General features: G+C 43.2%; 1 protein-coding gene across 1 annotated transcript in view; it reads left to right on the top strand.

The window, feature by feature from the left end:
• The window catches only part of xirp2a (xin actin binding repeat containing 2a), a gene marked incomplete at its 5' end in the record, with an annotated part of 38,512 nt that extends 14,387 nt beyond the window's left edge, over positions 1–24,125 (top strand). Inside the window, 8 exons of the mRNA XM_080527333.1 lie at positions 6,528–6,697; positions 8,558–8,701; positions 9,761–9,850; positions 10,621–10,690; positions 11,042–11,145; positions 11,552–21,134; positions 22,120–22,253; positions 23,990–24,125. Coding sequence (XP_080383459.1) covers positions 6,528–6,697; positions 8,558–8,701; positions 9,761–9,850; positions 10,621–10,690; positions 11,042–11,145; positions 11,552–21,134; positions 22,120–22,214 — 10,256 coding nt within the window. The 3' untranslated portion in view covers positions 22,215–22,253; positions 23,990–24,125. The remainder of the gene's footprint in view (positions 1–6,527; positions 6,698–8,557; positions 8,702–9,760; positions 9,851–10,620; positions 10,691–11,041; positions 11,146–11,551; positions 21,135–22,119; positions 22,254–23,989) is intronic.
• Between the last annotated feature and the right edge of the window lie 3,083 nt (positions 24,126–27,208).

Genomic DNA, 27,208 nt, shown 5'->3' with positions numbered 1-27,208 from the left:
ATGTAAAAATGTTACATCTTTTTTTTCTTTATTCAACAGTACAAAGGATATAGACTATTTCACATATTCTACGGTCTATAACACATATTGCTATAAGATGCATTAGTCCTATAGACATACCATATGTAATTTAATAGTTGTCTTTACAGCAAAGTACATTCTTGAATATTTTTTCGTTCCCTATATTCCTTCAACATTGCTCGTGCACCCCCACACAATAACAGACATGTAGGCTATATAGACAAGAGTTCACACATATACACACTCAACAGTCAACACAGGTGTAATCAATCTTGTGATGGCTCTCCCCAGTCCTAAATCAAAGCTGGGGGAGACAGTTGTCTAGTCGTCAACGGGCTGGTGTTGTGTGTAAGTGATTACTTTTGTGTAAGCTGACAGGTTGACAGTGTCATATCAGTGACAGCATCGTGTGATTTACAGCGCATAGAGGAGCTGTTTTTTTCCAAAGCAACTGTGTTAAATAAAGCTCGCTTGGGCTTTAAACAGAGACCGACCTCACTTCCAAATCGATGCGCTTCAGTTTTTCTTTTAAATAGACAACCTTGTTTACAATCTCCCTCACATGTCCACATACCGGAAATGCTTCTGTGATTCTAGGTCTCGTTTTTTTTTTTTGCCCACACACACCTGTAGATCAACACCAACAGCTTATTTTAGTATCGGATATTCACAGTTGAATTGCTTTTTGTATGTGGTAGTCTCATTTGAAGAGCTTTTCTTTTTGCCCAGTAACGGATGAGGTTTTTCCACATATTTGACCTTCTAGACTGAATTGGAAAACCAAACAGTAGGCACAACGACCCTTATCTGTTTTGCTTCTCTTAAGCTGCCTACACACTACACGATACAGGAATTGCTACGGTTGGATAGCCTTTCACATTACACGAAGCAGAGAAAGCTCCATCTCAGGGAATGAACAACGTCACCGTAGAACGTTGGACAAGAGTGGAATGAACAGCACTATCAAGCATTTTCAGATAAGTAGTCCAGTATTTTGGCCACATCTAAGCCTCAGCAATAGAGTTCTAGGAGTGAATGTTGTCTGTGTGACATCAGGTATTCCAGTTTGTTTACACAACCACAACAGGAAATCCATGAGCAACTTCAGAGGGATTATCAGGCAAGCACAGGTTTCTACAGCCCCGATAAGGTTCTACTACCGCCGATTCACTGCAGCATTTGACACCAGGGAGCCCACATGCTTCATTCTCTTCACAGGGCCAGCGACCAATAACGATTGGTATCTGTTTAGATGAGTGAGCTCGATAATAACCACAGGTGTTTTGAACAGAGCAACTGAGCCAGGGTATACCTAGCTGGTTGTCATGTCAAGGCTGGTCAGGATCTGAACGCAGTCCCTTGGGCAACCGCATGGTAATCAGTCTTTGATAAAAGGCAACGTTGTCTCATGGAGCTACACAAGAGGTCACAAGAGGTCAGGTGAGTGGCTCACGGGGGCTCCTTGTTATCCCTCTATAGGGGGGAGATGTGGTCACCTGTATAACAATTTGGCATTGACCCCAGATTGACCCCAGTTATCTCTCCTCCACATGATAGTGGTGAACTGGCTGGTACGATATGGCAGAGAGAGAGTAGAGAAAGACGAATGGAGAAAAGGGGTGTAAAGTATAAGAGAGATCGAACGAAATGGAGAGAGGTAATGAGAATGAAGGAGAGAATGAGAATAAAAGAGGGAGGAGAGAGAGAGAGAGAGTGAAGGAGAAGGACATCAGCTGGGAAGCTCTACAGTATCAGGCTGTGATAGTGAGAGTTTTGATTAGATCTCATCCAGTATAGGCATTCCCTGTATCCCCCTCTCTTATTGGATGCTACAGTCCTGGAAATTATTGTTTCTAGGCTTCCCAGAACATAAGCGGATGTACTGGGACCCACACACACACACACACACACACACACACACACACACACACACACACACACACACACACACACGCACACACACACACACACACACACATACACACACACACACACACACACACACACACACACACACACACACACACACACACACACATACACACACACAGACACACACACACACACACACACACACACACACACACACACACACACACACACACACACACACACACACACACACACACACACACACACACACACACACACACACACACACTTCCCTATCGCTTAATTGAGTGTATTTTAAAAAGTTAGGCTAGGCTTTTGTAACTGATTGATTTGCTTTTATTGATTTTAAACCTTAACATTTTAAATTGTCACTGTTTCTTTACTTCGGCTTTTAACGACCCTTTTTATTTATCACTTTTTAATTGTTATTTTCTCATGTTCTTATCTCATGTTTTATGTAACGCGCTATGAGGCTACATTCATTTGTATGAATATGTGCTATACAAATACATTTGCCATACAAATACATTTGCCTTGCCTTGCCTATAGCCTGTAGTGAATGATGTGCTACATTGTTGACACGCCGGGCCTCTGTTGTGACAGACATGAGCTCAGAGGGGATTTTGTCCTCCTGGTGTCAGTCTGCCCCATGTAGGTCAGTGTTGACTATAGACATCAGTCGCTAGGACTCAGGTGTCCTTCCTTCCATCCCCCTTTTCTTTCTACCAATCATATTTGTTTTCACTCCCTGTCCCTTTAATTCAATTTAAACATCCTGCTGTCTGTCTTGACTGCGAGCCACAAGAGATTCTAAGTTGCAACATTGAAGCCATAAAACAACGTCATCCTGTGACAAGGCAAATATGTCTGAGCTCTGTGGATCTGTATGAGGCTATTTGAGATCACTATCTCATGATGTTGTTGAGTGTTAATGACCCTCTCTCCCCCTTTCCCCCTCTCTTCCTCTTAGAGAACGAGAGATGCAAACAGGAGGGTCTGATATCCAAGCCACTTTGTGGGACTATATGTCTGCCCCGTTACGTCTCTATGACTTAAGGTTAAGGGCATGTAGGGTACCTTGTCTAAAAAAAGGCAGGGGCCCCCTCCCTCCCTGAGCACCATCTTTTTTTACGAAGGGGGGCTTCTAAAATAAAATCAGCTGTCACTGTCTGCTTGGGCCTCACAGAGCTAAGTGCACACTACTGGAGCTGGTCTCCAACACTCACTCTCACTCCCTTTTGGATTTCGTTTGATTTGGTCCCCCCCCCTCTAGTCAGGTTGCATGAAAGGATCCTGCAGGCTCTCAGGAGAATCAAAGGTCCTTCTTTTCCCGTGGGGATTCTATTGTTGATTGAGATACAGTACGCCCCGGCTATACAGGCGTAGACGACAATAAGGTAAGTGGGGCCGTTTTTTATAGCAAAGCCGCGAAAGCCGTGTTTCAACCGATCAGCGTGTCAAGTTGGGCAGTCATTGTCTGGTGATTGATTCCAGTGTGACTGGGATCAGCGCCATGATGCTTAGAGAGATAGATGCCAGGCTTTTTTAGATGGTTGGTCTCAGTTTTTTGTTAAAGAGAAAGAAAAATCTGTTCTTAAAGAGAAAGAGAAATTGAAAAGCCACTGTCCTGTTTTTCCAGACCCGACATGACTTGCTCTTTAAATTGGAGTGCTCTTCAATTGTGAGCATGTCCAGTAGAAATAAAGTAGTAACGTACTTCGTGGTGATTCGGTGACCTTAAAAACCCCTTGTGATACGTTTGACATAATAATATCGGCTGCTTATGCCTTCGCCAGTTAGAATAACTCGTCCCTGAAACTGACATTTCAATTAGTGCGGACGGTTGCTCTTTTTGGCTCCTCTTCAGACCTTGGCAGCCAAAAAGGCCTTGCCAGCTTGCAGCTTCAGGGGATATCGTTGATCTAGAGGGGGCTACGTTGCGTGGACAGGCACCTCTGGGCCTGTGGAACAGCCTGCTGTACTCTTAGTCACAGAACACTGGTCTTTGATTCTCTGCTCCGGTCCTCCGTAGAGGAAGTGAAGTTCGCCCACCTCTGATCACATAACCAACGGTGTAGCAGCAGTGACTGGAGGGTGGGGGGTGAGGGGGGGGGCAGCGGCCCTGGCTCAGCTCGATATAGCCACTGAGCCGTGCATACCAAAGGCAAGGCCACCCCCATCGGCTTCTCCTGACTGCCCCCCCTCCTCACGCCCCCAACCTGCCCCCTCTTCCTATCGCTGGAGCTGACTGAAGGCATCGCTGCCCTACTAGTCGAAGAGAGGTGCTGACTGAAGGCATCACTGCCCTACCAGTCGAAGAGAATATGAGTTAATACTCCTCAAGAAGAGAAAAAGAGCCACCAATCCCTGCGCTGTAGTGGCTGTAAACAGGCTGCTGTGCAATCGAAGTTGCTTTCCATAGAAGGAAAATTATATATTGAGTGCTCTCGGGAAAGCCCCCCCAATGCTTGTTCTAATGGCAATATCTGAATGCAAACAGAGGCTAAGCTATGGGTAGATTATGGCATCTTACCCAGAGAGCCATTTGAGAATGCCATTATTGTTTAAAGCTGTTAATATTGCTAATTAAACAATGATAAGTACCAATGCTGGAGAGTGGGGAGGGCTTTCAAGCCTCAAGAGAAAACATACTCTCATGAGAAGTCCTTGTATCTGACCTCTCTCTCTTGCGCTTTCCCTCTCTCTCTCTCTCTCCTTCTCTCATTCTTGGCTCTGCAGACAGGGTCGGTTAAAAAAAAAGGAGGTATTTATTTTGCAGAAGCTCTTTGAGCCTGAGTTACCTCACAACTCTGCTATGCGAGCTTTGCATTCACCATACCTCAGTCGCTCAAGATATCCTGGGAACTATTGTCACAGCTACTGTCTGTCATATTGACAGCGTTAGTCCATGACGTTATCCCACATGACAAACGAGGGAATTATCCCTCCATTCCTGTATTTAATGAGTGTCAGTTTACATGTGACCTCAGGTGTAGAATATCTGACCTGTATTTATAGGTGGAGTCGAGCGAGTAAAAACCTGTTTATTTTCAGACATTGCTGTGCTGGTCAGTCATCTCTCTCTCTCTCTCTCTCTCTCTCTCTCTCTCTCTCTCTCTCTCTCTCTCTCTCTCTCTCTCTCTCTCTCTCTCTCTTCGAGGCGATTGGTTTACATGCCCACCATAGCAGAGTAGCTAAAAGTGGTAGTTCAAGGGAACATGGTTTCATCACATGCCATACAAATGCTTTGCTATTGGCTCATGGCCCAAATCATTTGGGTTTACGAGACAAAGATATACTTTGGCCCAGTTTCAGTGGACAAGGTGAATGTTAGAGTGTCCTTCTGTTGTACAATGGCCAATAGACAGGAATAGGAAAGAAAAAGGAGAAGTGTGTGTATTCATAGACATTCTAGAAGTTGTCAGAGACAGGCATTACGAGGACCAATTCCTCCCAACAATATATACACCAAGCACTGAGTGGGTTTCTATAATTGTAGTCAAACTCTATAATTCAAACTCTATAAGTCAAACTTCTATAATTGTAGTCAAAAGTGTAATAATATCAACCATTGATATTGATAGTCATGAGAAGAAACTTAAACTGAATCACTTACAAAACATGTTCTGCAATCAACAAATGAGGATAACCGTAAACGCACAGCATAGTAAGAAGAACAAGTAGAAGAAGAAGAATTTCCATTTCAGTCCCCTGTGATCCCACTATGGCAGGAACAAACATGTTAACAGCTTAAGGGTCAAACATGGGTGTTAGGAGAACCTCAGTGGAGTTCTCTCAGTGGTTTAATGATGCTGTTTCATACAGTAGCATAGCAGGGTCAAAAGTAAATCAATGATCTTGTCTAATTGGACTGCCTATCCACAGGGATCTGCTATCTAACGAGTGTGGGTGGAATTAAAGCAGACCTCTATGACTGATGAGTGTGACTCATCTGTTTCATGACAACATCCGTCATGAATTCCCATACTGAGCAATGGCTATGTATAGAGGATTTGTACTGTGTATGTATAGAGGACTTGGATAATTATATAATTATTTTGGTCTCGAACAATTCAGAGGTGTAAAGCTAACTTACTATAGCAGAGGAGAGTTTCACTGTTGTCAAGGCCTTCAGTTAGATCATTTTAAATTAATTTGAAGATAATCGTGTGTAGGAACATCTGTTATCTGTCACACCCCATGTTCCCATTATCGACAGTGTATTGGCACTGTGAACATTTGTCATGCACAAATAGATCATATTATTATAATGTAACAGACGGCTCAAAACAAACCAGATAGATCTGTAGATCAGGATGGGCAACCAACACATACAGCATAGGAAAATATCTTAAAAGGCCAAAAATATAGTAAAATAATGAAAAGTAAAGTAAAGAAATTATAGAAAATTTAAAAAAAGGACATCGTAACTATACAACTCCTAACCCTAACTTGAGATACTCACAGAAAAATCAATCAATCATGCTTTATTGTCAACGGAAGACTTGCACACACATTATTTAATTACCCATTTGGCTCTGAGCATGGAACTGTAAACTACAAACTGCAAGTCCTAGAGAGTGAAAGTCATCCATGTGTGTTTGTGTTTCTAGCTGCAGGCAGCGCGGGCGGACCCAGGTCAGGACGTCCTGAGGAAGGGGTGAGTCAGAGGAACGGAGCTCCCAGCCAAGCCCAGGAGCAGGAGCCTGTGTCACTGAAGGAGCGCATGGCCATGTATCAGGCGGCCGTGTCCAAGAAGGAAGCCAGCGCCTCCTCTACCGGGGTAAGGGGATACTTCCACCAGGATGTAAAAAGAGATGCCATAGAGCGACACTGATGATATGTAGACAGAACACACAAACACACACACACACACGCACACATAGGCGCGCACGCACGCACACGCACACGCACACTAGTTGGCAGTTGACCTGTCCTGTTTAATTGGTGCTGTGGATGTGTGAAATAATCCAGCCAATTAAGAAATATGAATGAAAATATGACCACACACACAAAAAAGGTTTATATACGCCTTTGGTCATCTATCACTATCAGAACAGAGATACCAGACAGTTTCTTTGAAAGCAGCCACCCTTTGTCAAAACCACTAATAGAAAGCCTTAGGATGCATTCTTTCAAGGCCATTATAATACAACTTAATTTGTGAACCGAGGCAATCAGAGCTAGAACCTTTTGAGCCTTTAACTATTATTCACAGCTCGCTGGTTAACAATATATCCTGTGTTGCCGGGTCTGAAAGATAAAAGCTTCTCGATGCAGAGGTCATTCTTATAATGACATGGAAATTAAGTCAGGATGGGGATTTATGTTTTGAAGCCTTTTGATGTTGCACATCAATCTCAGTGGTAGATTTACCTTACGTGATAAAAAACCCAGAATTTTATATTTGATGAAAATTTAATTAAACGAGATAGGCCATACTTTCATGTGGAAGATGACAAGAGTAGCTGTTGACCTAAATCACCCAATCTCAGTAATAGCTGAAACCTACAGCTAAATAGAGGTATACATGAAATGTGTGATAAACGATACACAGACACTTAGTAGAGATATACTCTGCTTTACATAACTGACCCGTAACTGCAGCTATGTAGTCATCCACCGTACGCGTAATGTATCAGTGCCCCTGTTGTGACCCCAGTTAACCCCCCGTGTCATAGCTCATGTGGCGTCTGCTGACAGCTGGCACTGCGAGGGTTACAGGACCCCACGATGGGTCACGACTAGGTGCCAGACGGAATCTGCAGGGGAATTTTTCATCAGCACCATTACAGCTGTTGTCTGCATATAATGCAATCGCTAAAATGCACCTCTGACTGAATGAATGAACTAGTTTGTTTTTTAAATTTAATTTGGTATTAATAATTCATGGGGGCATAAATAAATCTGCTTCTGAAGATTCCATCAGGCCCTACTTTTGGCTTTCATGTTATTGCCAGAGTCTGGGGGTGGTAGATACTGTAGTCCAGTGGTGATACTCCCGGTTAGCCTGAGGGGCTGCTTCTGCCCCCTACAGGACGTCACTGGAAACCATCAATCCTACACTAAACCTTACCTTTTTTGATTTGATTTGATTTATTGACCAAAAAAATACAAATACATAGGCCAAGCAATGATCCTGCTTGTAATTGTCAGGGATAGCGCGATAAAGTCTGTGACTTGTTTCCGTCGCTGTCCCTGGTGTTTAAAAGGTCCACAAGGGGAAGGGGCTATACCAGCAGCCACTCCCATACAGTACAACAGAACAAACAGACAAACAGGTCCTTGATGTGCGAAGACGAAGCGCATCAAAAACAACGAACAAGTCCATAAAAACTTACAGACATACTGCATGCATATAATTTAGCATGGAACATACAAGTGCTTCTCTTGTCCTATAACCCCCTATTTGGTTTACAGCTCAAAGGCACAGAGCACACATAGACTTGGGGCTCAACTTCTAATCTACAAAGACACGTCATTTGGGAGCGAGAATGAACAAACATGGAATATCACTCGCATGCTGTGAACAGTAACATAATTCCATAATGTCATAGCCAGACCCCATACAACATCGCCCTTAAGGTAGAGGTGACTGTACAGCACAACCAGCTTATGAATGTCTATTCTATTCTGTCACTAGGTCATGGAGGAGTCAGATCTGTGCTCTCTGCCTGGCGGGCTGGCCAGTGTGAAGAAACAGTTTGAGAGCCAGGAGTTTGCCTCATCCTCCTCCTCTTCCCAGAGCACAGTCACCCAGTTCCACTTCCAACAGAGATCTGTCCAGGTACTGCAACGCCATAACCCATGGATATTTAAAGGTTTACGGTGCACTACTTAATCCCTTCTTATCATGGCTAATGCACATTTAGCCATTGTTATCTGAAAATAAACACACATTAGCGTAATCAAAAATGACTGCAACATTAAAATGTTGGTTAGTAGTTAGTAGTGTGTTGGTTATACATACACATTGGGTCTTATATGGGCAGAAGCAGAGATTTGGGAGTACACCTTTAACTTGATTCATTTGTATGTCACAATCATCCCCCAGCATAGGAGGTTAGGGGCCAGATAGGTCACAGAAGATAGAGTGGTAGAATGACTCAGCATAAACGATATGTAGGGACCTCTCCGAAACTCACTACAGTCAGGTACGGCCTATTGTGCCCTGTCATGCATTCTTCTCATTCAAGCTAAGAATAGGCTGGATTCAGTGAGTGGGCACAGACTTGTGTGGCTACTAAATAATGTATGGGGATGGAGAGGTGAGGTGAAACAAGTCATACAGCAAGTTGTAGAGCACTAAACATGTTGTTTGGATCTAAGTGGTTTCAGGAGCCCAGTACGACTTTCTTTCTGGTGTTATTGTCGCCTACTGCAAATAGCGGAAACATCGGAAAACCAAAAAAAGGAAAACGTGGGAAATTGCTGAAATAAAATGTAAATAGGCCTACGTGATACCTTTCCTGAGTATTTCCACCTGTCACTATTTCTCCTCCACCTGTCATCTTTGGATAGTATCTAATGGGGTTTTTACATTGCAGCTCTGCTGGGGATAGCTCTGTAATTCACAGGAAAGCATACACATTTTTGTCACAGATGGATTTCTCTAAGCTTGCTCTAAACATGCATATGCTACCCTCCTGCTGCTAACTATAATTAGCTGTCAGGGGGATCAACTGTGTATGTGTGTGTGTGTGTGTGTGTGTGTGTATGTGTGTGTGTGTGTGTGCGTGCGTACGTACGAGTGTGTATGTGTGTGTGTGTGCGCATGCTTAAATGTGTGTATGTGTGTGTTAATTATAAAACAGAGGCTGATCTGTGGGTGTCTTCCCTCTGACAGGAGGTATCCAGCTCCTCAGAGGTGACAGTGAAGAGCAGCACCAAGGAGGTGATGCCATCCACTCAAGTCACCTTTCTTCATGATCAGGAGGTATTGTAGCTAACTTAATGTTTGCCACACACTTTTTACCTGATATTTACCTGACTGCCATTGTTTACATGTTAACAGCAACATCATATGTTATAACTTCACAATTCTGTTTTGGTGTCTTTGAGATACACAAGTACTGCAACCACTAAGCATTATTTGGTATCAAGTCCTTGGTGTACCGATTTTCAGAACCAGTCATTGAGTATAGATTGGCTCTCAATGTAAATTCAAACTGTACATAAAGGGACCAGCTTATCATTCTCACAAACACATTGGGCCGGTTTCACAGACAAGGCTTAAGCCTAATCCTAGACTAAAAAGCATCTTCAATGGAGATTTTACATTGAAAGTGTGATTTAGTCCAGGACTAGGCTTAAGCCTTGTCTGTGAAACCGGCCCATTGAGTTTCAGTGGGTCAAGGACCCTGGTTGGCCGTTTCCCTTCATTTCACCCACATCTAGTCAGTAATTCAGAGTTAACATGCTGAGGCAATAATATTATAATAAATATTATTTCAGCTACGACCAACAACTTCAATATGCAATGACAACTGTGTCACTCATAACCTACTCTTTTTGTCTTAATTACTTATTCTTCCTAACAAATGTAAGAGGTAAATTGTGCATCGATTTTAGGTAGTGTGTAGGGAATGTAAGGTTAATTGTGAATTAACCCTCCATTTAGGTTCCATTTCAGTGTACTGTGGCTGAAATCATTTTGAGGTTCCTTAGCGACCATGAGGCTAACTGTTAGCCTTTATCTTACCACAGGTGACTCACGATCAAAAAGTCCAACATAACAATGTGGCTTCCAGTTATGAAAACCATTATGATGAAACTGGTTGAGTATAAAATTATTCTATTCATTTCTTTCATATTGTAATTTGTCATGTTTTTTTTATTACACCCTAGAGTGTGTCCTGTATATTAATGATCATTGAAGCTTTAGAGATCTTTCTTTAAGGCTGAATTAGGGATGAAGTGTGGACATTAATTGGATTGCAGATGACTTCCTGCATGGCAGCAAATCCAATCTTGGCATAGCACAGTAAAAAAAAAAAGGAAATATGGTAATCATTGCTACTAGGTTTCAGAATGTGAAAACTGAGATTTTACTGAAATAATTGTAGTTTCGTTTGAATCCCCTGAGCTTCAAACTGAGACTGATTAAATGGGACAACTGTTTCCTCAGTCAGGGTCATTGGAGGAGACGATTTACCAAAGGTCTCTACTCAGGCTTTGAAGCAGCAGTATGAGAAGACTATCGAGGAGGCCACACCAAGCAAGCAAATTAAGGTAATGATGTTTATCTGTTTATCCACATGGAAGGTGTTGTGGCCATTACTGTATGTAGATGATGCCCTAACAGCAGCATCAAAGCTAGAAGAGTCACTTTGAGAGTTTTAAATAAATTCAATGTGATTTAATTTAATGCACAAAATAATCTGTGTACTAGCAAACAATTTAGAGAATTGTTTTCATTTGCTTAAATCTTCCTCTGCCTTTTTCCTCTGCTTTACAGTTGTAACTGTTCTCTTTAATATTTCCCTATTATTTTATTCCTCAACCATGTTGTAAATCTAAATCTGGCTAATAGAGTATGCTTTCCATGATGCTACTATATGGATGTAAACATTTGGTTACATATTGTCATTGCAACAATCATTGTTCTTCTCTCCAACAACAAAAACCAAAACATTAGATTGATCTGGATTATAACCAGTTTCAATGGGCACCAGTAAACCAGTCATCCAAAGCCTCAACAGGGACTACTTATGAATCCACATCAGCTGTGAGGACAGCGACTGCCGCCTCATCTGCCACAGCCTCTGCCTCAGTCTCATCCATGGCTTATGAGACCATGGATCACTTCCCTCCTCCGCCTCCCTCCTCTGACCTGCTGCCAATGCCCCAGGAAGTCCCTGAGTCCTGCAGCTCTCCCAAACCTCCGGAGCAAGCCTGCCAGCAGAAGTACGCCATCAACAAGGAGCAGTACTGCAAGCAGAGGAACCTCTACGAGCTGAAGCGCCTGTACAAGCACATCCACCCAGAAGTGCGTAAGAACCTGGAGAGTGACTTCTTAAGCGAGGTCACCGAGATCGAGGGCACACAACTGGACAGCGAGGAGGAGATGACAGGGGATGTTCAGCAAGCATGCTACATGTTTGAAGGAGGAAGCCCTAAATGTATGAGCCCTGAGCGAGAGTACCTTGAGTGGGATGAGATCCTTAAAGGGGAGGTACAGTCCATGCGCTGGATGTTTGAGAACAATCCTCTGGATACCATTAAAGATGACACCCCAGATGAGGGTGAGGTGAGAAACATTGCCCAGAATGAAATTATTGCTGGAAAAGACGTCAAATATGCAACATGGATGTTTGAGACACAGCCCATGGACGCTCTAGGCACGGAGACTCCAGATTCCACTGAACAGACAGGGAAATTAACAGAGCTGGCAAGAGGAGACGTTCGTACTGCTACATGGCTTTTTGAGACTCAACCATTGGATTACCTGAATAAGATCTACCAGGAGGATGAGCAAGCCTTGGAGGTCGTCTTCACTAAGGATATAACTGGAGGGGATGTGAAAACCGCCAGATATCTGTTTGAAACTCAGCATTTAGATTCTCTCGGCCACACAGAAACCATTGATGAGAGCCACTTCCTGAACCTGAAGTCCGAGCTTGAGGAGATTAAAGGAGAAGTTAAGACAACCACCCGCATGTTTGAAACCCAGCCAATGTGTGTCATCAGAGGAGACTCGGGAGAGATGCTGGAGATCACCACCATCCGCAGGGAAGAGACGGCGAAAGGAGACGTGAAGACCTCACGTTGGCTCTTTGAGACCCAACCTCTGGACATGATTAACAAAGACCCTGCGCAGGTGAAGCTGATCTGTGGTGTCTCCATGGAGGACAACAATGAGGGAGGCGTGAACCATGGGAGGTGGCTGTTTGAGACAAAGACCCTGGACACCATTAAAGATGAGGAGTGGGAAAGCTCCAAGATGCAAAGGGAGGAGATCATGGGAGCTGATGTTCGAAAGCACTGTCTGGTGTTCGAGACTCAGTCGATGGATACTTTGAAAGATAATGCCAACGCCAGACCTTTGCCTTCAGAGGAGATCATGGGAGGTGATGTGCGATCAGCAAAACATCTGTTTGAAACAGTGCCAATGGAGAACTTGAAGGATCTAGCTGAAGTAGGTAAACTTCAAAAGATGGTTGCATCGGAGGAGGAGAAGGGGGATGTTAGACATCAAAAGTGGGTTTTTGAAAGTCAACCTCTTGAAAACATAAGGGAGGAAAAGAAAGAAATGACACGGACCATAAACATTCAAGAACTGGACAAAGGTGATGTCACAAATTACAAGGAGAAATTTGAAAGCTTAGATTTAAGCAAATGTGAGGGGACACAGAGAATACAAGTTGAAGGTGTTACAAGTGGGTCTGTGCGATCCAACAAAGTTCTTTTTGAATCCACACCTATGTATGCAATGCAAGACAGCTCTGGACACTACCATGAGGTGAAAACCGTGCGGCGTGAAGAGATTGTCAAAGGAGATGTCAGAAGCTGCAGGTGGATGTTTGAAACACGTCCTATCGATGAGTTTGATGAAAGTGTCGATAAATTTCAGATAATAAAGGGTATATCAAAAGAGGAGATTGAATCCGGAGATGTCAAGACAGCCAAGTGGTTATTTGAAACACAAGCTCTTGATGCCATCAAATATTACAGCAATGTTGAAGAAGAAGAAAACAAGAAAAAGGAGGGTATTGAAATTGAGAAAGGCGACGTAAGAACCTGCAGGTGGCTGTTCGAAACACAACCAATGGATGTTCTCTATGAAAAAGCAGAGGTAAAGAGTGAGAATGAAGTCCAGGAAGTCCACAAAGGGGATGTCAAAACATGCACATGGCTCTTCGAGACACAGACACTCGATAACATACGTGACCATTCTGAGTCAGAGACCATCCTACAAACCTGCACTGTGAAACAGGAAGATGTCCAAGGCAAAGATGTGCGTCATGCTCGCTTCCTCTTTGAAACAGAGAACCTTGAGAACATCACAGGCGAGGAGACGGGAGCCTTCAGGAGGGTCACTGAGATTGACATCCACTCTGGAGATGTGTCTAGAATGAAATATATATTTGAGAATCAGTCCACTGACATTATGACCTCCACCTCAGAGGAAACCATGCAGAAGCTGAAAACCCTTCAGGCAGAGGAGATTCAGAAAGGAAATGTGGTTAACTGCACATGGCTCTTTGAGAATCAACCAATAGATGCCATCCGGGAAAATCCAGAGGAGGCCAAGGACTCTCGCACTGTGATAGATGTGCAGGGAGGAAATGTCGACAAAGGACGCTTCACTTTTGAGACCTATTCTCTTGATAAAATACAGGAGGAGACAGAGATTTCAAAACTTCAGAGCATCATCAGGGAGGAGACTGAGAGAGGAGATGTGAAAAACTACACTATGATGTTTGAATCTCAACCACTGTATGCCATTCGTGACAAAGAGGGCCATTTCCATGAGGTTACCACTGTAACCAAGGAGGAAGTCATGAGGGGTGATGTGGTAGGAGCCCGGTGGCTTTTTGAGACGAAACCCCTGGATTCCATCAAAGACACAGAGGAGGTCTATGTTATCAAAGCTGTCACTGAGGAGGACATCCATAAAGGTGATGTAAGCTCTGCTAGGTGGAGGTTCGAAACGCAACCTCTAGATGAAATTGCAGAGGACATGAAAGTGTTGACTAAAACAGTTGAGGACATTCAGGGCGGTGACGTTAAGACAAACAAACACCGCTTTGAGACTGATGAAATGTCTCAGAAGCATGTTAGAACTGTTAGTGTGAGTGAGATCCAGAAAGGGGACGTGAGGACTGCGACATGGATGTTTGAAACACACAAGATCGATAAGATCCACGGTGAAGGCTCCGAATATGATGAAATGGAGACAGTGACAAAAGAAGAAGTGATGAAAGGAGATGTCAAGGAATCTGTGTGGCTCTTTGAAAAACAGCCTCTTGACAGCATTAGAGAGACAGATGGAACAGAGACTGTTGTCACTCGAGAGCAGATCCCAAAAGCTGATGTTAAGACAACAACATGGCTTTTTGAAACCACTCCTTTTCACGACTTTAATGACAGCAGTAGGGAGAAAACTGAAATAATGGGCAAGAGTATCAAAGAGACCCTTGAGGAGCTTTATTGTCAGAAAATGGTTGACTCCCAAGGGATACTCATTGAAACCGATGAGATAGGAGATGTGAGAATGGCCAAATACAAGCTCTTGAACCAAGAGGCCCCAGAAATTCAAAAAGAGGAGGTCATCAGAGGAGATCTGAACAACATCATGGTAAACCTGCTGAATAGACGGGAAACCACAGAGAAAGGGATAATAGTAGACAAGGAAGAGAGAGGCAACATCAACACTACAGTAAAACAGCTATTGAACCAAGAGAAGGGTGTCAACTTAGAGAAGGAGGAAATCATCAGGGGGGATATACAAGAGGCCATAAACAACCTGCTCAAGGAGGAGGGCTCCTCCAAACGTGGTATTCTTCTTCAAGAGGATGAGAAGGGAGATGTGCGATTGACTATTTACTCTCTTCTAAATAAAGAACAGGGAGCTGGCTTTGATAAGGAGGATATCGTCCAGGGAAATATCAGCAAGACCCTTCACAGACTCTTATCCAACCCAGGGTCAGAGGACTCGAGGAGGATAAGAGTGGGAGATACAGAGAGGGGTAATGTTAGTTTTTACTCCACTTGTATTGAGTCTGGGGCCCTGGATTACCTCAAACAGCTCCAGTTTGATCCTAATGACAGCACAGAAAAGGCTGAGAAAGAACACATTATTGGCGGTGACATAGAGGAAACCAAAATTATACTAAGGAGGAATCAACAGCAGATTGAGCGCACCGTTGCAGAGGATGATATTGTCCCTGGTGATGTTAACAACACTGTAAAGGTGTTCATGACTGAACCCGCTCTCATGCTGAGTAACCTGCAGAAAGAGGAAATTGTAAAGGGCGACCTGAAAGCTGCAGTGGACTCACTAACCCACACCATCAACAAAAGGGTGATGATAGAGAAAGAGGAAGTGGTGAAAGGTGACATAAACACAACTCTAAGGTCTCTGGAGGAGGCCCAAAACCAAGCCAAGGAAATGGAGAAGCCAGAAATTGTCAGAGGTGACATCAGAGGGGCACTTCAGTCATTAGAGAAATCAACCACCACTAAGGCTGAGGTAATTGTTGAAGACTTAGTGCCAGGCGATATCAAAGGCACCTTGAAATCACTCGAGGAGGCAAAGCAAGCAGTGAAAGAGGTAGAAAAAGAGGAAATTGTTAAAGGAGACATTCATACTGCACTGCAGAGTTTGCACGAGGCCTCAAGTGAGAAAAAGCTTTATCAGCACCAAGTGAGTGAACAAGGAGATGTGAGAGGCACAATACAGCTATTACTTGAGCCCTCCACCTCCCCACACATGCAGCGCAGGGGGAGCACTGAGGGAGATGTGAGGACCTCCATAAAATCACTCTATGAAGAGCAAGAGCAAACTCAGATGGAAAAAGAGGAGGTTATAAAGGGAGATGTTCAAGGTGCCATAAAGTGTCTAATGCATAGAAAACAGTATTCAAATCCAAAACGCATGTATCCTCCGAGGAGAGCTCCCGCGAAACATCCATTACCCGCGCAGCACGCAGACAATGAAAACTCAGAGGTGGCTAAGATTAAGAGTGTTACAGGCAATCCAGCCCCTGCTGTGAAAAACCTCTCTCAGAGCACTGAATCACAGGGCAACACACAAAAGCACAAGGACAAGAAATCACTGAACAGCACGACATTAATCAAAGAGGACCACTCTCTAACAACACAAGTCAAAACTGTCAATACGTCTGAGACCGCACAGCAGATACATGTTAAAGAACAGACTGTGACACCAAAACAAAAAATGCCACCCGTAATCAAAGACGACCACTCTCTAACTGCACAAGTTAAAACTGTCAATACGTCTGAGACCGCACAGCAAATACATGTTAAAGAACAGACTGTGACACAAAAACAAAAAATGCCACCCGTAATCAAAGACGACCACTCTCTAACTGCACAAGTTAAAACTGTCAATGCGTCTGAGGCAGCACAGCAGATACATGTTAAAGAACAGACTGTGAAACAGAAAATACCACCTCCTCCTAAGCCTATGATAATAAAGAAGAAAAATATGATTGCCCAGCAAACTGAGAATAAATCTGTCTCAGAGATGAATACGATGAAAGAGACACAAAACACATCGCAGACAAAGAAAAATGTGATTGCCCAGCAAACTGAGAATAAATCTGTCTCAGAGATGAGTACTATGAAAGAGACACAAAACACATCGCAGACAAACATAGTTGGCAAACAAACCCAGGAAACAAAGACCGTCAAACAGGTGCAAACGACAGTGACAGAACATACGACTGTCACACAAAAGCAAAGTGTCAAAAATCTGAAGACAGATTTCAAAAACCTTCAACCAAAGGGGAAAAGTTTCATCAAGAAAGGGAAACCAGAAATTCACTTCCCCCCTCCTCCTACTTCTCCGCCCCCACCTTCTGAGTCTGAGATATCTCTTCCTCCTCCACCTCCGCCAGTGGCAGGGAGCCCAGTATCTCCTACGTCCCGCCCTCTGATCATGAGACAGGACAGTGACCTTCCACCACCGCCACCTCCACCCCCTGTGGAATGCCTGAGATCAGAGCCCGAATTTTTCCCTCCTCCCCCTCCTCCACCACCACCCTCTATGGCAGGGCAAGATTTTCTTCCTTCACCACCCTCACATCAAGAGCTTAATTCTATGCCACACCCATCTCTCCAGCCTTCACCTGGAAAGCCAGGGAAAGGTATTGGTAGGCCTATGTTTAAAGTCCCAAAGCCTGACCCTCCCAAGCAACCCATCCAGGTAAAACCGAAATGGCAGAAAAAGCAAGCAGCACCACCACCACCACCGCCACCTCCTCCACCACCTGCTCAACCAATGACAATTCAGATAGAACATAAACAGGAAGCAACAGTCCAGGAAGTTAAGAAGGAAACAAGTAAGCATGTGGAGACCTCAAACACACAAGTTCAGTCTGATTCTGCAGCAATGTCCATGACTAAAATCACCTCAGGTATCCCAGTCACAAAACCAATACAGGAAGAGTTGCCACGGCCACCTAAAAAGGTTTTCATCCCTCCAATAAAATTACCCCCACCTGCTGAACCTGCCCCAGTGGCAAAACCTAAATCTTATGCCCGGAAGTTTAAAACGCCACTCATGCTTGCAGAGGAGAGGTACCGCCTGCAGAGAGAAGAGATGGAGATGAACAAAGGTGTCACAACTCCCACATCTCCCACATCTCCTCAGCCCACTCAAATGCAGGATTTAACCACGGCTGCAAACGAAGCACTGTCTTTAACACAGACAACTGAGAAGTCAGAGGTCATCTTGGAAGTAGCACAAGAGAAGGTTGAGGATGTAAATATTAAAAGCAAAGTAGCACCAGAAGAGACTCCCATCAAGAGAGCACCATCCCATATACCCTTAAGCAAGCCATTGATCTCTGTGGTAAATAAGAAATCAGCCTCTGAATCTGCAAATACTTCCTCAGATAAAATGCACAAAACTACTGAGCAGACTGCTGTGATCTCATCTGAAAAACAATCTGCCTCATCTGTTAGCTCCAAAAAGAATCAGGCTGTTTCCATTGCAAAGCATCAGGCTGTTTCAGTCTCCACTGCTCACCCTCACTATGAGGCCAATATTAGAGTCCAATCTGGATCTAATGTGATAGCATCCTCTGTACCTGAGCAGCAGAGTCTTATGAAGACTAGTTCACAGTCTATCGTCTCCACACAGAGCATTGTCCAGGAAAATGTACATCTTCAAAGCCAATCCACTGTCAATTCTAAAGCAGAAGAGGCGATGAATACTAAAGTCTCTCTTACACAGGAAGCTAAAAAGATCCTGTCTCATCCAACCAAAATTCCGAAAGTGACTCCTAATTTCAAGGTTAAAACTTTGAAGTTACCAACAGAGAAGATGGAGGAGAAAAGTGAAGTTGGGCAGAAAGATAACCAAACAGTGAAGAGTGAAGTACATATTAATCAGAAGAATACAGAAAGTGTCTCACAGACAGAGAGCATCCACATGACCACTAGCAGTACAGCAAAACATGAAGTCAAAGTGGAGACAAATATAAAAGAGGAGAAACATGTGGAGGTTGAGAAAGCTCCAGCTATTAGTCAAACAAAGCTGGATGTCCAAATGAAAAAGACAAAGCATATGTCAAAGAAAGAGAGTGAATTAAGGCAGCCACCTACAATTAAAACTATACCTTTGCCCAAAGAGACAAAGCTAGGACTTGGGCCAGTAATTCAAGGCCAAGGCCACATAGCTGTCTCCCATAGTCACCAGAGCATGCAGGCTCAGCATGTTCAGAAGCATGAGGAAGTGATTGTCTCTGAAAAGATAATTCAACAGAGCTTCCAGAAGCAGGAAGCGGTTCACACACAGAACCAACAGGTCAAATCTTCACAACAGCATGTAGCAGAAACAAGCAAACTGCAGCAAATTCAAGAGAAGTCAAACTGTGAGTCAAAGGCTATCTCCATGAAGGTTACAGGGAAGACAGCACATGCCGAAACAGTGGAACCTTTAGAAGAAAGCACAGATTCACAGAAATGCCTATTAGTACAGAAGCTGTTATTCCAAATCAAGGAGATTCAAGGGGGGAAAATGGATTCAAACTCTGTGAGGACAATAATTAGTGAGGTCCCTGACTGGCTGATGGGGTCAGAAGAGAAGAGAAATTTGACAGAGTTCACTGTTGAGCAAAATAAGAAAAAGCTAAAAGAGATAATTGGCTATGTAAGAAACCAAGTGCAGGCAAAACTCATATTCTTAGAAGGAAACATTGCAGCAATGGAAACGCTGGAAAGTGAAACATCATCTGAAAAGAAAGTATTTGGTGGAGCAACAGCCAAGATATCTAAAATCAGTATAGGCTCATCAAAAGTAGAAACCCACAAGAAAGTGGTTGAGGACAAGAGGATCTCACATGAGAGCAAAAGTGAAGCAAAAAACATTGATCACAGAGTTCCCTCTCCCCTGATGAGTATGCGCACTCCATCGCCTATCTACATTAGCATCGAATCAGCGAGGAGAACAGATTCACCCCTCAGAGTGACCCCCTCACCTCCGCCATCATACAGGACTGCTGCAACCCCAACCCCTCCTCCTCGCAAGTCTGACACACCCATGTCTCGCTTCAGTAGAGCCACGCCCTCTCCCACTTTGAGCCGGTCTGACAAACTAGCAAAGCTGAAGGACACCACAGCCAAGCTCTCTCGGGGCATGACACCTCCTCCTCCCATGCCTATTCCTGAGTTTTTCACAGAACTAGAAGTCCAGAAAGAAGATTCTGCAGCACTTTTTGAAAGGGAGATCCAAATACAGACCCAGGAGGAAGAGACTGTGGATGTGGCAGAGATGGGAGACTCGATGATGACTGTCAAGGACAAAAGATCCTTCTTTGAAGAGGCTCAAAAACTAGAGGTGAGCAAGTCATATATGCGGAAGGACCCTATTGAGATCCCAGAGCGCCTGGGCCTGGAATCAGAGGAGGTCATTGAAGGGGTAAATATTGACTTAATGAAAGAGAATCTTCCACGTGTTGACCTATCAAAGCTGGTGAATAAATTTGAATCCCCACAGCCAAAATTGTATGCAAGAAAAGACCCCATCGTCATTACAGAGAGATTGGGAAGTGACACAGAAGATACAGAGGCAGACCCAAAAACACCAAAGACGGAGGAAATGCCCACATTCAATATCAAGGAGATTAAGAACGTCTTTGAGATTGGTGACCACAATTCCCAAGCAGCCAAAGACTTGAGAAGCAAACAAGAGAGGAGAGAATCAGAATCAGCCAAACCAACAGGACACTCCGAAACAAAGTCAATTACAGAACAGTTCTCCAGTGTTGATGACTTTGGCAACATGACAAGTGGGGTAAGGAGTGAGACATCCATGCACTCTGAGAGCCACATGAGCCGTCACAGCCCTCCTTCTTACGCAGAGGTGGTCAGGGGACAGGTTCATCAAGAGCCTTCTGTTGAGGACTTACTGAAGGGCTTCCAACAGTCCTGGAACGACACTGAGAATGTCTTCCAGAACCTGGGTTTCAGTGTCTCAGAACAGATGACGTCCCAGACTGTCACGCACCAACAGGAGACTGTCGTGACTGGTAAACCCAGCTGTGCAGCATGAGGACACTAATAGAGAGTGATGGTGTGTTTAACATATTTTTTGTGAGGTGAACAATATTAACTGCGCTTTGAAATCCAACATTAACATATTTTCTTCTGCTCTATTTCTATCACTGCATTTTCTGTACTCTTTTTCTTTATTCTTACCTGACAGCCTTTAAAACTTCTAAAGCATAAACGTCTCTCTAGTTAGCCCATTAAAATACAGCAGAAGAGAGTGCCTCATGATGTGCTTGTCTACATTCATGATGTGCGTGTCAAGATTCATGATGTGCTTGTCTGTGGGTTGCTGTTTTTGTTGAAGCATCGATTCAAGTATGGAACACTGTACAAAATGCAGTGATAAAAACATATGGACTAATGTGCTTGGGAGCATGAGGATGTGTTTTAACATTTTATCATTTCTAATGCACAGCAGAATGATTCAAATCATTTGAAAACATCACTAAAGAGGCCACAATGTCATTTAAAAGGGGCGATCTGGGATTCAACAAAGCATTCTCTTCACACTTTATTTCGTAAATAGCTAAGGGATAGGGCTGGAGAAATGTAACCACTCTCTATACAGACATGAGATAAAAATGATAGTTTTAACCTTTCTTTAATGCTACTGTCTATGTTTGTTTACAAGGCATTTATAAGATGTATTCTTTAAGAATGAATGGCTATATATGTAATGAATGTAGAGGTAGAATGGATGTCAATCCCAGATGCCCCTGTAAAATCCAAGCTGAAAATGATTTTTACTGTAAAAAAAAAAGATGTCACCCACACAAGACTTCACAACTTCACAACAAGCCAGCAGTCACTAAAGTGAATGTGGCAGAAATTATCTAATTTCGTTCACTAAACTGGATGAGTTTTGGAAAAATGCATTTTGTTAACTAATATTGCTGTTCTATTGTTTGAGAATAGCTTTTAAAGTCAATCATACCCTAATACCTCCTGTGTTATCTCCCGCAGAAAATTCGAGTTCCAGAGTCAGAACTGTGCACGGTGTGTCGGAAGAGGGTTTATCCCATGGAGTCTCTGATCGCAGACAAACAAAACTTCCATAAAAGCTGCTTCCGCTGTGAGCACTGCTGCGGCAAGCTAAGGTAAAACACTGATATGGACCTATTTATCTGAAATAAGGTTCAATTGAAAATGTAAAATGTAATATACTGTATATACAATATAATATATAGGACAGTGAAGCATTTTTTCTTCTTTTGGCTCTACACTCAATTACTGTGAGGTTAGAATGTGTCAGACTAATGTTAATGTTAATGTTAATTTTATTTATAATGCGCCCCCCATCCAACTTTTACATCGGCCCGGGGCGCAGCCCGGGTAAAGGAACAGATAAAGACAAGGACAAGGACAAGGAACACAGAAAGCAAACAGACACAGACTACTTAAACGAACATCTCAAGGGATACAATTTACAACAAATAGGGAGTAGACTTAGGGAACATCATTGACGAAGAGGTGGGTTTTTAACTTGGCTCTAAAGGAGTCCAGAGTGGGGACAGACTTGATGGCGGAAGGGAGCGCGTTCCACAGGGTCGGTGCTATCACCGCAAAGGCACGGTCACCCTTCCTGTTGAGGTTGGTGCGGGGGCCCCTCAGGCTGAGTTGGGCGTCGGACCTGAGCCTGGGCCTTGAGGTGGAAGACAGGTCCAGGAGGTCCTTGATGTAGGGTGGGGCGAGACTGTTGAGAGCTTTGTAGACAAAGGTGCAGATCTTGAACTTCACTCTCTTCTTTACTGGGAGCCAGTGAAGGGAGATGAGGACAGGGGAGATGTGGTCCCTCATTTTAGTGCCTGACACCAGCCTGGCAGCGGCATTTTGGACTAGCTGCAGGCGGTAGATGGTCTTATCAGGAAGTCCAGCATAGAGTGAGTTGCAGTAGTCGAGCCTAGATGAAATTAGCATGAGGACGACCCTCCTCATGTCACTGGGGGTGAGGAAGGACTTGATCTTGGCTATGATACGTAGTTGGTAGAAACATGACTTCACGACGGAGCTCACTTGTCGGTTAAGGTTGAGCTCGGAGTCAAAGATGACACCATCATGACATCAGCTGAACTACTGAGGCTTCAATGCAAGGTGCACAAAACTAGTCTGGGAAAAGGTCCAGCCCTTGTATTGTCTTAATTGATGATGTATTGTAAATGTAGACGGCGGAAACGGAAGTGTACAGAAACATTTTGCCTGCTTAAGTAAATGCCTCCAAATTCATTGGCACTTCATCATACAGTAGTCAGCAACCCAAAATATACCGTCTTAGCAACTAGGGTTTTTTTTCAGGGAAAAAGTTATGTTCTGTAAAGTTCTTGACTGGCTAAGCCATTCTTTGGATTTCGGATTTAACATGCATTTCATATCCTAATGATAAGATTTTAGGCAAAAATAGCTGCATGGCTACAGCACAGGCCTTGCAGGGCATCACCAGAGAAGCCTCCCAGCATCTGGTGGGGTCACTGGATCACAGACTTCAGGCAGTTATTGCATGCAAAGGATTTTCAACCAAATACTAAACATGAGTGCTTAATTTGGACATTTAATAAATCCAACCACTCTTGGGTGCCTGAAACAGGTATCTGAATGGTGAAACCAATATGTACACAAATACCATCAAATACAAGCTGACAATACTATACTTTAGCCTCATAGTAATTGTTTGATTTAACATTTAAACTTTTGGAGTGAAGAGCCAAAAGAAGAAAAAACGGACTTGCAGGGCAATGTATAATAAAAACAAACTGTACTGCACCAGTTATGAAAATGTACACCCTGATTTTTCAATGTTATATTTCTAATGCACCATCTCATTAATTTCTCTTTACAGCCTTGGCAACTATGCCTCTCTCCATGGACGAATGTACTGCAAGCCACACTTCAAACAACTGTTCAAGTCCAAAGGAAATTATGATGAAGGATTCGGACAAAAGCCTCACAAAGAACTTTGGAGTGCTAAGAATCAAGATATTTCCGTTGAAAAGAGTACCCCAAAATCCCCATCCCTTGAAAAAAGAAATTATTCCAAAGATTCTACTGCCAGGAGCAGTGACAGTCCACCCAAGATAGAGGTTCCAATTCCACAGGAAAGGGATCTGAGCAAATCACTGGATGAAAACAAAAAGCCCACAAGTAAGATTTCTGTTGTATGGCCCCCTGAAACAGATTCTCCAAAGAAAGCCTTCAATGTGGAGGAAGAGGTCAAGCTGATGAAGCCCTCATGGCCTCCCCAGGATAGTTCACCTCAGGCAGACACCGAGGAGCATAAAAGTCAGCCTAATGAGTTTTCTAATAAAGAAATAGATATTCCTACTATAACAACACAAAATGGCCAAGAAGAAAATATTGTTGCACAAGACAGTGTCATTATAACAAAGGAAATCGACAGGCCTGTAGAAAGTCCAGCAGAGAAGGAGGCCCTGGCCACTCCTGTGGAAGCAGTCATAGAACCAGTGGAAGTTACTCCCATCCAGGAGCCCAAAGAATCACATAGTGACATTGAGGTAGCAGGGCAAGTTGAACCTGAAGTGAAAGTGACAAGCGAGGTAAATGAGGAAGGAACTGTGAAAAGTGTGAATGTAACTGAGAAAGAGGAACAGAACAGTGGAGAGAAAGTGGAGGATATGAAAGTAAATGGGCATGACGGAGAGGTAGGAGGTGCAGCAAATGAGGATGTAAACAAGAAGGTGACGGAAAAAGGTGAGAAAGATAATGGGAATGATGTGGAGACCGTGAAGATCACAGTAATAGATGGCCAGGCATCAGCAGCGCAGGCAGTAAATGCAAATTCCAACAATAACAATAACAGCCAATTATTATTTGACCATGCAAGAGGAGCTGATGATGACAAAAGGTCTCATACAGAAGAAAAAGGTCTCCTACTTCACCACACAGAGCCAACTGCCGAAAGCCCTTATAAGGAGGACTTGTGTATTGGGGATGAAGAAATACAGTGGATGCCAACCAATGTTCTACAACTGGCACAGAGGGATGATGCTTTTGTGCCTATGGGTGCCAAATGTATGGAGGCCACAGAGGACTATGCAGATACAGATTTCTATACAGGGGAAACTCAAAGTACATTCTCTTTTGAAACGGAACCAAAGATTGGAGCCTCAAGCTTCCTGGAAGACATTTTTGCTGGGCTTGATAAGAGTTCCAGCCTGCTGTCTGATTTCAAGTCGGACATCTTCAGCCAGTCTGCCAGAGAGAAGCCCTCGGTGTCAATGCTGGACGACCTTTTGGATTTTGGAATGGAGTCAAGAGAAACTACAGATACACCAAAAGATGAGTGGAGAAGGGATGAGCAACCTGACAGCTTTGCCATAAATGATGTCTGTGCACAGGGGGAAACCAATATAGGCCTACTGTGGAAAGATGATTACGAATCCTTGTCAGTGGAGGAACAAATCAAGAGGAACAGATATTATGATGATGATGATGACACTGAGAACTCCTAAATCAGCACATGTTCTTTTCAATTGGTCAATCAGTCAGTTTTGTCCTCAATTAATTTTACATTTCTGTCCGTGGAGAGATGAATTGAGCTATTTCTATATTTTCTCAAACTTTTTGTACTGTGTTTAAAAATGATAAAAATGCTCTTTAATATACAATATAGTTTTGATCTTGCAGTTTAAAAGCACCTGGTGTGCAGTTTAGGAAAACATATAAATAGATATTTTCTTTCATGCTTATTCTGTGTAATCATCTTATTTCTTCTGATGTTTTACATTTACATTTACATTTTTGGCATTTAGCAGACACCTTTATCCAAATCGACTTACAAACAAATACAGATGTCTAAGTAAGTGAAACATCTATCCATCAGTCATCGCAAAAAAAGGAATCTCTGCTTGGTTTTACAATCATCAAAACACATATTTCGCAATATATTAATTATGTCCTTGTTATAATGGCTTTCATTTTGCTTTCTTTGTTTGAATGAACTCCTGTGAGGTTTTCTGAGTATGATTAAATATATATTTTTTCTTCCTATTCTATTGTTTATCCATGGTAGTTATTAATAAAATCTCTTGATGTCTGCTTAAGGACTTTTTAATCCTTGTGGGGAACAGAGATGGGAGGGTAACAGTATCTTTTGAGATGTAACAGTATCTTTTGTATCTCTGTGTAGGGGTGTAGTTTGATCTATGGCCTACCTAGATAAGGAAGACCAGCTGCTATCTCTTCAGTTACAGCCATATCGATTTCCATTGAGCGAGCCATGGGAGTTGTACAAATTACAGATTTTTCCATTTAGGTTACCTTTGTCAGATGTTTTTTTTCCCATTCGCAACCCAGTTAGATCTTGATTACTTTCTGGTTTATTGGCTCACCAACATGTCCCCACTCTTTTGAGTTCATTATATTTAAAACACAGAGCATCCACAACATGAACATGACTTGATATGTAATAAGGTCCAGGTGCGTTATCCATCCCAAACTGTCTGTATTGATTTATAGTTGACACAAACTCTATTAGTTCTGTTCATGACAGGTTATTTTTCAACAGCCTTGTGCCTGGTACACACGTGGATATGGTATGGAGGTACTGGTTCCCTTATAGTACAGTAGGTAGGCCTACAAACATGCTGAATCGAAGTAGGCCTGTCAAATCGGGATGCAGACAAAGACAAGGGTGCAATATTCCTGTCCTGACTAAACTTGACATTCTAAACGGCAAGACAAACCATATGAAATAAAACAAATAAATAAAAAAAATAAAAAACATTCCCCTGAATATTCTTGAATACAATGGGGGTAAACACATTTTTAAAAAGCTTTGTCAAAATTACGTTACATTTCTCCTCACCTTCAGCAAATAAAATGTAATTCCTGCTACCCGGTCACGCAGGGCAATTTTGCCAAGCAAAATAGCATCCTCTCTTCCAGACGGATTGGCTACGATTCATTTCGCAAAAGATCCTGATTGGACAGCTCTCTTGTCAGCAGCAGCGCCACTCGTCTCCTCTGCACGTTCTCGCCATGCGATGTGGAGCAGAGCACAGCGGCGAACAGTCCAGGACGGACACATCATCAGCACCAC

This window comes from Nansenia antarctica (assembly GCF_963989245.1).
Source record: "Nansenia antarctica genome assembly, chromosome: 3".
Lineage (NCBI taxonomy): Eukaryota > Metazoa > Chordata > Actinopteri > Argentiniformes > Microstomatidae > Nansenia > Nansenia antarctica.
Note: the sequence above shows the minus strand (reverse complement) of the source record. Positions and strands in the feature narration are given on the sequence as shown.